At 35.0% G+C, this 12500-nt stretch overlaps 2 protein-coding genes across 7 annotated transcripts in view; one reads left to right on the plus strand and one right to left on the minus strand.

Annotated features, from left to right (window-relative positions):
- LOC136853027 (meiotic recombination protein SPO11) overlaps positions 1–12500 on the minus strand; it is a 366970-nt gene that overhangs the window by 317110 nt on the left and 37360 nt on the right. The window lies entirely within an intron of this gene.
- Positions 1–12500, plus strand: part of LOC136853030 (transmembrane protein 72-like) — a 296951-nt gene that overhangs the window by 264152 nt on the left and 20299 nt on the right. For all 3 annotated transcript variants that reach the window (XM_067128211.1, XM_067128213.1, XM_067128212.1), the window contains one exon: positions 9098–9234. In XM_067128211.1, coding sequence (XP_066984312.1) covers positions 9098–9234 — 137 coding nt within the window. The remainder of the gene's footprint in view (positions 1–9097; positions 9235–12500) is intronic.

Raw genomic sequence — 12500 nt, forward strand, 5'->3', positions numbered from 1 at the left:
ATTTTACTGGGAATCTTATATTATAAACTACCAGATGCTCGCTGGGAAGGGGGAAGAGGAAGGGAAAGGGAGGGGGGAAGGGGATGGGGAGGGGGAGGGGAAGGGGATGGGGAGGGGAAGGCGATGGGGATGGGGAGGGAAGGCGATGGGGATGGGGAGGGGAAGGAGGGGAATGGGGAGGGAAGGGGGAGAAAAGGGAAGGGAAGGGGAGAAAAAGGGAGGAGGGGGGGGGGGGAGGGGAGGGGGAGGGAGGGGGGAGGGGAGGGGGAGGGGAAGGAGGGGAGGGAGAGGGGAGGGGAAGGAGAGGAGGGGAGGGGGTAAGGATGGAAGGGGAGGAGGAGGGAGAGGGGGGAAGGGGATGGGAAAGGGAAGGGAAGGGACACACACACAGAAAGGCAGCCAAGGAAATCAATATATATAATAGATAATGGTCCTAAAACACTCTACAGTAGCTAATACTCACGTTTCATTCAGTAAGTCTGTCAAATTTAATTTGTTTATTTTACTGGTTTTATTATTAAATCATAAAATTAATGTTGTTCCCCGGAAAACTCTGCGGTTATTGATACTAATTTTTCCAAACAGTACAAGATACACAGTATAGTCTGAATGCCAATTACAAAAACTGCAGCTATATCTGGTGGGTCTCAGCAAACTTTTAAACGTGACTATACAATTTGCCTACGCACATACATACACAAGCGTACGAGACTCACACCACTCAACTGTCACTCAGGTACATAATTCACTGCTAAGGCTGCTAAGGTCAACAATAGTAGACTGGATTGTGGACAGAAAGTGAGACTGAACTGTAAACAGAAATTCAGACTGCATTGTGAACAGAAAGTAGACTGGATTGTGAACAGAAAGTGACACTGGATTGTGAACAGACAGTGAGACTGGACTGTGAACAGAAAGTGACGCTGGACTGGAACTGAAAGTGACACTGGATTGTGAACTTTTAAAAAAATAACACTTTTAAGTGACACTGGATTGTCTGGATTGTTAACAGAAAGTGACAGAGGATTGCCTGGGTTGTTAACAGAAACTGACACTGGACTGTCAACAGAAAGTTAGACTAGATTGATTGTCTGGGTTGTTAAAAGAAAGTGACACTGGATTGTCAACAGAAAGTCAGACTAGATTATGAACAGAAATGGTACCACTGCCACGCGAGAACCACAGAGAGAGAGAGAGAGAGAGAGAGAGAGAGAGAGAGAGAGAGAGAGAGAGAGAGAGAAGACGCTTTTATCATCTTTCGATATCTTGTACGATATCCCACTGAGTTCTTCCAGGACGGTACGAATGGAAGCCGTAGTTTATCACCTCTAATGAAAAGGGGAGTCAGCTGGGGATCTTTATCGGGAATAAGATAGTAGAAACGGACTAAAAAAAAAAAAATAAAAAAAAAAATAAATAAAAAGAAAGGGAAAAGAAAAAATCCTAGTGTCATTCACCTGTTTTGTCTGCGTCTGACATCTGTCTGTTCTTTTTTTGTTTTTTTTTTTTTTTTGTTTGAATGATCTTTTACCTGTCTTGTTTTTTTAAAACGCAAACTTATTTATTTTTACATTTTGTGACCCCTAGATTTTTAATTTGTGACCCAGTTGTATTTTTTTATTTAATCCGAGTGACCCTTTTATGTTTTTTTTAATCCTGTATTGAGACCCACTGTTTGTTTATTTCAACAGTGAAGTGTCATGAAGTTTTATTCATTTTGACCCCTAGCTTCTTTGTACTGTATATGACCCCTTGTACTGAAGACGAGACAGCCTTCAGTGAGCCCCTAAAAGTTAAAAATTTCGAAATGAGGTCGAAATACCATCCCAAATATGATTGCACTCAGAAAACAGGTGAAATGAATTCTCGGGTCATAACCAAAGGGAAAGGCTTCAATTGGGTAAGATTAGCGGAGTATTAACGCTTGGAGCAACACACTGATTAAACTAGACTCTCTCTCTCTCTCTCTCTCTCTCTCTCTCTCTCTCTCTCTCTCTCTCTCTTACAAGCACAAATATAGTCGAGGATTAACCTTCATCCTGAAGTCCTTTATAAATGCTATTTCATGGAGACAGATGGAATTCTCAATTCAATTATATCAATAGTCCTGTCTCCAAAATGATATGCAGGCAAACTGTAGACAGGGGGATGCCTTCACGCAACAACAAACGCGTCTCTTGAAAAGGACAAGTTTATAGAAATGTAGAAAATTGCACAACATGGAAGAGGAGGGAAAGAAACTGTCACCATACCAAACAACAATGGTAAACCTCGAGTTGAAAATCATAATTCCAGTGACTGGCGGTTCATGGAAATAACGGTGGAAATAACGGAGTGCAAAAGTTTACACCCCATCTTAAGAAGCCGGAGTTAAACTGGGAACCTCAACCCTCCCCTTGTTGTTGTTGTTGGATTAAGCTGGCCTTATACCAGCGTGGGATCTTGCTCGTACGCGCTGCCCTGAAATAATAATATTCGTAAAGGGTCCACAATAATATAGCTGTTTAAGGCTCGTGTAAAATTTTTAATTATCAATAATATAACTGTTTAAGGCTCGTGTAATGTCTCTTATCAACGAGAAAAGAAGATACTTTGCAACAGTGAATATATATCGAAAACACACTGCCATACAGAACAACATGAGAATTTACATACTGTGCCCTTGACAATAAGAAATACACTGAATGAACAAATGTAATTTGTAAAAGCAGGAAATAAACTAAACTAATATACATGATCACTCCAAAAACCAAAGCAAACTAAGTAAGAGACGCCGCAAAAGAGGTCTGACATAAAATATATGTGGAACATAGCTAAAGAAAATAACCGGATTGGAGAAAAATACCTAAAATACTTGAAAGACATTACGATTCAATACGTGAAAAATACAACAAATAACGACGAGGTTAGCAACAATAACTAAAACCTGAACTTCAGCAATAACGGGACAGAATGGAGTCAATAATTTAGCTGTATGAGACTGGGTTGGAGGGTGGGGGAGGGTAGAGGGGAGAGGGGGGGAGGGGGAGGAGAGGGGGAAGGAACACAATCCCTTCCGTTAAGTGCCTCTTTAAGGCGTCTTATCTCAGGCGCCCACCGCAATGAGTAAATACCGCAATAAATAACAAAGGTTCAATATATCATATTTAATACTGGATATAATTCAGTGACCTGGGGAATCTTAGCACCACAGGGCGTCAGTCGAGTCCTTTAAATAAGAGAGAGAGAGAGAGAGAGAGAGAGAGAGAGAGAGAGAGAGAGAGAGAGAGAGAGATAAAAACCAATGTTCTTTAGTTTTTTTAGACATACCTTTGTAGACTGTTGTAGCCGGCAAACGGTCACAATCAGACCGCCTGCGTCAAAGCAAAAAAGGGTAGAAAATTATTAGTAAATATGACCTAAGAATATAAAGCAAGAGAAAAGTCAAAACTACGTCAACAAAAAACTGCAAATAAAATGTAGAGAGAGAAAACCATAAAGAAAGACAAATAAAACAATGTGAACAACTGAAACAGAGACAAGAAAATGCAGTGCAACAGAAATAAAACAAGATCAATATACAAGAAAAATACAAAGAAAGAATGCTTTAATAGGTTACCTACAAAGAAAATACGTTTATACACAGCATAAACCAATCAATACATTACCAAAGATCTATGAGAAAGATGAAGAGAAAACATTCGTTAATAAAGTTCCAATGAATTAAATAAATTCACACAAAGGATAAACAATTACTAGGGTTCCAAATGAATTAAATACATTCACGCAAAGGATAAACAATTACTAGGGTTCCAATGAATGAAATACATTCACACAAAGGATAAACAATTACTAGGGTTCCAATGAATGAAATACATTCACACAAAGGCTAAACAATTACTAGGGTTCCAATGAATGAAATACATTCACACAAAGGCTAAACAATTACTCGGGTTCCAATGAATGAAATACATTCACACAAAGGATAAACAATTAATATGGTTCCAATGAATGAAATACATTCACACATAGGATAAACAATTACTAGGGTTCCAATGAATGAAATACATTCACACATAGGATAAACAATTACTAGGGTTCCAATGAATGGAATACATTCACACAAAGGATAAACAATTAATAGGGTTCCAATGAATGAAATACATTCACACAAAGGATAAACAATTACTAGGGTTCCAAATGAATTAAATACATTCACAGAAAGGATAAACAATTAATAGGGTTCCAATGAATGAAATACATTCACACAAAGGATAAACAATTACTAGGGTTCCAATGAATGAAATACATTCACACAAAGGATAAACAATTACTAGGGTTCCAATGAATGAAATACATTCACACAAAGGATAAACAATTAATATGGTTCCAATGAATGAAATACATTCACACATAGGATAAACAATTACTAGGGTTCCAATGAATGGAATACATTCACACAAAGGATAAACAATTAATACGGTTCCAATGAATGAAATACATTCACACAAAGGATAAACAATTACTAGGGTTCCAATGAATGTAATACATTCACACAAAGGATAAACAATTAATAGGGTTCCAATGAATGAAATGCATTCACACAAAGGATAAACAATTAATAGGGTTCCAATGAATGAAATACATTCACACAAAGGATAAACAATTACTAGGGTTCCAATGAATGAAATACACTCACACAAAGGATAAACAATTAATAGGGTTCCAATGAATGAAATACACTCACACAAAGGATAAACAATTAATAGGGTTCTAATGAATGAAATACATTCACACAAAGGATAAACAATTAATAGGGTTCCAATGAATGAAATACACTCACACAAAGGATAAACAATTAATAGGGTTCTAATGAATGAAATACATTCACACAAAGGATAAACAATTACTAGGGTTCCAATGAATGAAATACATTCACACAAAGGATAAACAATTAATATGATTCCAATGAATGAAATACATTCACGCATAGGATAAACAATTACTAGGGTTCCAATGAATGAAATACATTCACACATAGGATAAACAATTAATATGGTTCCAATGAATGGAATACATTCACACAAAGGATAAACAATTAATATGGTTCCAATGAATGAAATACATTCACACATAGGATAAACAATTACTAGGGTTCCAATGAATGAAATACATTCACACAAAGGATAAACAATTAATATGGTTCCAATGAATGGAATACATTCACACACAGGATAAACAATTAATAGGGTTCCAATGAATGAAATAAATTCACACAAAGCATACACAAAACAATTAATTACCACAGCACTGAGAAAACGAGTAAAAATTAACTTTTAAAAAATGTTAAAAATCTACAAAAAAATAAAACATCACACACAGACAAAACCTAACGTCCTCAAACATCCCACATCCTATGGAAAAAGGGGGAGACATTAAATACAATATGATATCTTGTATGGAGACGCGAAGACGCATACATAACGGCTTATGCCTCGTTTGTATTAAAAACTTCCGAAACTTATGGACCATAAAACCCGATTCTCGGGAGTAAATATGTCAGTTAGGCCTACCACAATGGCTCTCTGTAGGCTTATGAAGTATTGCTCAATCATAACGTGGGATATTAAGCTGTCGGAATTCCTTTGTTTTATGTGGGCAAGTTAGTTTCGGACAGTTAACAGAAATAGAATTATCGATTAGAATTTCTAATGTAGAGCATCTGAGGACTTGCTTAACAATAAAAATTATTATTATTATTATTATTATTATTATTATTATTATTATTATTATTATTATTATTATTATTATTATTAGCTCTTCGTTGGGAGAGTCGGTAGAGCTGTGGACTAGCACTCGCTAGGCCCGAGTTCGAGTCTCCGGCCGGCTGATGAAGAGTTAGAGGAATTTATTTCTGGTGATAGAAATTCATTTCTCGCTATAATGTGGTTCGGATTCCACAATTGGCTGTAGGTCCCGTTGCTAAGTAACCAGTTGGTTCTTAGCCACGTAAAATAAGTCTAATCCTTCGGGCCAGCCCTAGGAGGGCTGCTAAATTGGTAAAACTAAGGTATACTTTATTATTATTACTATTATTTACATTATATCAACTATTTGTTGCCCACAAAAGCTTTAGGATATTTGTAAGCTAAATTAGGTACACGCATGCTCTAAAAAAAATTAATGAGTGCATTTAGTTGCATTTTGACGGTAAAAAAAATAAACTTTCCCAAGCCCAAATGAAAAAGAATATGCCAATTTAAAGGAGTTATTGATAATATAGAGTAACTATATTGCTGCATGTTGGTCACAAAAACTTAGCTACCTACAGTTACAAATATAAACTGATTCCTGCTCGTCTAATGGAAAAGGAGATCTGAATGTCCCTTGCGCCAGTTCTGGCCTACCCTAGAGTGAGGAATAGCTTTCATGTACAGTCCTAGGATTACTCATTCTGTGTCTGACAGAATGTAAGGAAGTCTACAGAAGTGTATGAATGATAAACAGGTTTCTTTTCAAACTCACATTATGGAAAGGAATTAGTGAATGTGGTACAAGCACAGAGTTGTACCTATGAAATAACTAAGAGGCAAGGTTAAAAAAAAAAAGGAAAGATACACAATCAAACCCAGTCCTAGAACATTGCATAGGGCAAATACATTTCCTATCTTGTGACTAATTAAAGCCTTTGATCATTTTAGACCGCAGAGAATAGATATAATAAAAAGTAAAATAAGTGTTTCAATAGCAAGGACTTAAGAGCAACCAAGCAGATGCTTCCAGATATGGCACCTCGTTATAGCACAAATATGTATAACACATAAGAGTAGAGAAATTGCTTCAAGAGAACAATTAAACAAGGTATTGTTTGTCAACCAAGGGGAAAAAAGGGGGGATGGGATGCACTAAATAAAGAGAATAATCCTTGTATAAGTTCACCAATTCAGTTCTTAATGGGGAAATTACGGAACTGGCTAATACTTGATTACATGCCTCCTAAACAAGGAGAGAATACTTAAGCAATCATGGAAAATACTAGGACAAGAGGGCAAAATATGGAATTACGATATTTAAAGCGAACACGGTCGTTACTCACACGAGGGGGAACTACGGACCTTACATTGCTCTCAAGTAAACGCTTGGACAGGAGAATATGGCTAAGAAAAGGTGCGAGAGCACTTGGCATAGATAACGTAATAATAGTAAAATAAAGACGTTTAGCATATTAAAACCAATAGGTTTTGGCTTGTGAAAACGTTTGTATATATATATATATATATATATATATATATATATATATATATATATATATATATATATGTATATATATATGTATATTATATATATATATATATATATATATATATATATATGTATATATTTATATATATATATATATATATATATATATATATATATATATATATATACTGTGCATATATCTGAACTTCCTGAAGAAATAAGATACAAACATCACACATACAGACATAAATACAATAAATATACATACAAGCATACACACAGATCAAACATATCTACACACACACACACATATATATATAAATAAATATATATATATATATATATATATATATATATATATATATATATATATATATATATATACATATTTATATAACCAATCCGAGAGATCACTCAGAAAAATCTACAGAATTATTCTAAAAAGAGCGAGGCTCAAGTCAAGCCGACATTAAATCTTGACGTCCAACTTTAAAACTTGGCCCGAGGGATCCCTTTTAATGTCTTTGAGGTAGAAAATGTTTCTATGGAAACGTCCACCCAAAAGGGTAAAAAAAAAAACTGTATATGAAAACAATAAAGACAGGTCTCCATGTAAGGGGAAAAATATTTTTTGAAATGCTTCAACTTTTTCCGGACTGGTGTCCGTTTTGAAGCCGTAAGATTTGGGCATTTAGTTGGATATATTCTATGTGTTTATTTCTAGAATTTAAGGAATAAGTTATTCGTCTTATTATAACCTTCTTCACACGTGTATGTATATATATATATATATATATATATATATATATATATATATATATATATATATATATATATATAATATATATATACATATATAGTGTATGTATACACACACATATACATATATATATGTATGTATGTGTGTGTATGTATATGTGCGTCTGTGAGTGATGCTGAGAATTTATATCATGTAATTTAGGTGTAAAAAAACTGACCTGATGCCGGGGTGCAAAAAAAGAAAAAAAATGACAGATGATGAATATTTTAAACAAGCCTCAACGACGAAAGCCCTTCTACAATGTAAATGTTTAATTTCTCTCATTATCTAATACTCTAGATGCCTCGGAAACCCTTGGGTTTCTAAGGCTTCCAGGTAAGAAATAGACGTTGCAATTGTGAATTCTAGTCTGATGTTGACACACTTCTTCTAAACATTCAGGTTTCCATTCCTAAAAGTTCTATGTTTTGTAAAAAAAAAAAAAAAAATACTGTAGAAATCTACAAAATAAACATAGTTAACTTCTACTACATCTTTTCTCTTCCGAATCGATTCTCGTTTGTATGTCAAACTTCCATCTACTTGAATCATAATGCTGTACTGTAAATCCTGTATTTATTATGAAATAAAGTTAAAACTGTCTGTGGGATGAGTTAAGATGCTATACAAATGGCAGGCTTTACACAAATATATAGGAATTTTATTTTTCAGCTTATCAAGAAACCGTTTATTTCCTAATTAGAAAAACTAAAAATGATGAAAAGTCTGTTCCATTAATATTCAAATTAACTCTAAATGGCATTTTTTTTCTGCAGCTGATTCTTCATACGAATCAGTTTTTAAAAACACGAGCAATTTATATATAAATCTTTTGACTAATGTAACCCCAAACTAGTTAACGAAAATTATGAATCTTGAGTTATAAAAAAACATAATTTGTTCAATCTCTAATTATAAAAAAAAAAACCCGCACCCATCATTCAAAAACTATTCTAATCATCTCTTTTTTTGCCTTGTTCCACTCTGAAAAAAAAAAAAAATGCCCAACATCCAAATAAATCCATACTTGTAGAAGTCAATCCTAATTCCCTTATTTTTCTCTCTGACCCCGACCAGGAACGAAAACAGCGGAGTGTTGCACTGTTGGTCGAAAGTCCTGTGGTTCGACACGTGGAAAAAGGCCGTCGTGTACTGGATCTGCGCCGGAGCCATTCTAATCAAACCGCATACCCTGTGGCTTACATCAGCGGCGGGTAAGTCGAGCGGGAATCGGAATTAATGGTTCCCAACTTGATTTTCAAGCGCCATTTCCAAAGGCGGGCCCAAGCTTGCATTTCTAGCGTCTGTTTGGCGTGGGAGTGGCGGGGGTAAGGAGGGGAAGGTTGGGTGTGGGGTCTCAGGAAAAATAGGTGAACAAATAAAATATATATCTTTTATTTGTTTATATATATATATATATATATATATATATATATATATATTACATTAAAGAAATGGCTCCAACAGGTGTTATCCTTCTAGCTAACGCCCTTTTCCCATCTTGGAGCATATCCACCATAGTCGACTTACTACCGGGTACTCAATATACACACTCTTTCAGGCCAATTCAGGCTCAATAACCAATATATAATGAATATTTTTTTTTATTGAGCCTCTATACATATTTATAAGTATATATACATACATATATAACCAAAACAAAAAATAAATTTAAAAAAAGGATAAGTATATATGAGATATAAGTATAAAACACCTACACTATTTAATATCTAAACAACGAATCCCGCACAGAAACGAATAAATGCACAAACGCACAAACCTCAAATAATGAATTCCAAGAAGCCGAATTCTCTTACCCAAACCCAGTCCAACAACCTTCCCAGCGGAATTTTGAGTCAATTCAAACCGAACCTCAGGTCAGAATTAGATTTGGCAGCTCGGCGAGTCAAAACAGAACACTGGCATATTGACATTCTCCGTTTTGGGGAAAAAGGAGGGGTTTGTTTGAGTTCTTGAAATCAGTCCAAACTCCCTGACTTTTATGAGGGAGGTCGGGGTAATTATCCACTTTGAAGGGAAGGAAGGGCTGTCTTTGAATAAAGATTGACGTTCTGAATGGGATATGCTGAATAGATGTGTTTCACGTAATGAAATGAGCTATATATGTATATATGAATATACATAACAAACATATATATATATATACATATATATATACATATATGTATGTATATATGTATATATACATATATGTATGTATATATGTATATATATATATATATATATATATATATATATATATATATATATATATATATATATATATATATACACATACATACATATATGCGTAATCCAGCTGACAAGCAAATTCACCGAGAGGACAACAACAAAAAATGTACTCTTAAAAACGTCTTAGAAAAAATTTTGTTATGAAACAACCGATCAAACAATTGATAAAATAAAGTAAAACACAAAAAGTCGTTATATATTCGGGTAAAAATATATTTAAAATTGGAGTTCAGTCTTCAACTATACAAAAAAGAGCACTCAATCTCTTGTTCCATAAAATTAACAAAAGATCTCGTAAAGTTCTCCGAAGGCAAATCATTCCCTTACAGTTTAGAAAAATAAAAAACAAACGTCTAGTTTAACGTAAGAAAATTCTCTCTCTCTCTCTCTCTCTCTCTCTCTCTCTCTCTCTCTCTCTCTCTCTCCATAAAAAAACCAATGAAAATGGGGTATTTCCGATGTATTTCCCTTTCACTTGCTTGTACCTCCTCATCCTGTGACGTGTCTCATTCAATTCTATCACGTCCCATTTTCTCTGAACTGCTCTTCCCTGACCCAGCCTTAATCGCCTGATGACGACTCTCGTCTCGTCCATTTCCTACTTTTCTGTGAAAAGTTCTTCGCGTCTCTGCTAGCATCAGAGGTCAAACAGAATTCATTCTAGGGTCATTTTTCTATAAAAACTGAATTGCAGAATTCATTCTAGGGTCATTTTCCTATTGAACTGAACTGCAGAATTCATTCTAGGGTCATTTTTCTATAAAAACTGAATTGCAGAATTCATTCTAGGGTCATTTTCCTATTGAACTGAACTGCAGAATTCATTCTAGGGTCATTTTTCTATTGAATTGAATTGCAGAATTCATTCTAGGGTCATTTTTCGGTTGAACTGAATTGCAGAATTCATTCTAGGGCAATTTTTCTATTGCACTGAACTAAAGAATTCATTCTAGGATAATATTTCTATTAAACTGAATTAAACTGAATATAGAATTTAGGCCAAAGGCCAAGTACTGGGACCTATGAGGTCATTCAGCGCTGAAACCGAAACTGACAGTCAAAAGGTTTGAAAGGTGTAACAGGAAGAAAACCTCAAAGCAGTTACACTATGAATCAATGGTTAGGAGAGGGTGGAAAGTAAGATGGAAGAAAGAGAATATGAAAGGAGGTACAACAAGAGGAACGAAAGGGGTTGCAGCTAGGGTCCGAAGGCACGCTATAAAGAACCTTAAGTAATGCCTACAGTGCACCGCGAGAGGTACACCGACGGCACTAACCCCCTACGGGGGTAATTTTTCTATTGGTTTCTATATATAAGGCTGATAGAAGTTAATGCTTCAACAGGTTGCCTATGAAATTACGTTGGCTTAACTCTACATCCCCGAGATTATTATTATTAATTTGTTAATTTTTTTTTTTCATTTATAATGAGTGAGATCTCTTCTTTCTGTATTTCCCTCTACCTCCTCTTATTTCTTTCTAATGAACACCTTAATATTCTTTGGAAGCTTGTTCCACATGAATAGGGTTCATCTTCTGAATAATAATAATAATAATAATAAAAATAATAATAACTCTTATTATTATTATTATTATTATTATTATTATTATTATTATTATTATTATTATTATTATTATTATTATTATTATTATTCGATCCTTGCAAACTTATTTTAATAACGCCATCTATCCACGGTATCTAGAAGTAAAACCTAGCGGTTAATGAATCACTAGACTTCGTTTAAATAACCAAACTCCCTTCGAAATAACAAAGGTTACCGAAAGCACCCGATCCCTCTCATTCATCATTCGCTTGCCCCATTTAAATGACCCTTTAACTCTTCTCCTTTACTCTCAACTTTCTCTCTCATTCCTTCTCTCTGCGGATCCGTCTCCCTTCCGAACTTCTCCTAAATTGAAGTCAAGATGCCTTGGGTTTCTTTACCCCTCGGAATCACCCCTACCAATATACCCATCCCACTCCCGCGCCTAAAACCCTCTTCCATTTCAGTGATCCTCTGAAGGGATGAGCAGAGAGATATCATGGTTAATCACGTACAGGGATAGATACCCTAAGTTGATGCTTCCTTGATCCCGTTTTCTATGATGTCGATAAGCTTCCCCTTATAAAAAATGGGAAATAGCTCCCCTCGAATGCATATGTAGCGGTAATTACCAGTAATGACCAATTTACATATATATTAGAGACGTCAAAACCCTAGGGTGC

This window comes from Macrobrachium rosenbergii, chromosome 26, assembly GCF_040412425.1.
Source record: "Macrobrachium rosenbergii isolate ZJJX-2024 chromosome 26, ASM4041242v1, whole genome shotgun sequence".
Taxonomy (NCBI): Eukaryota; Metazoa; Arthropoda; class Malacostraca; order Decapoda; family Palaemonidae; genus Macrobrachium; species Macrobrachium rosenbergii.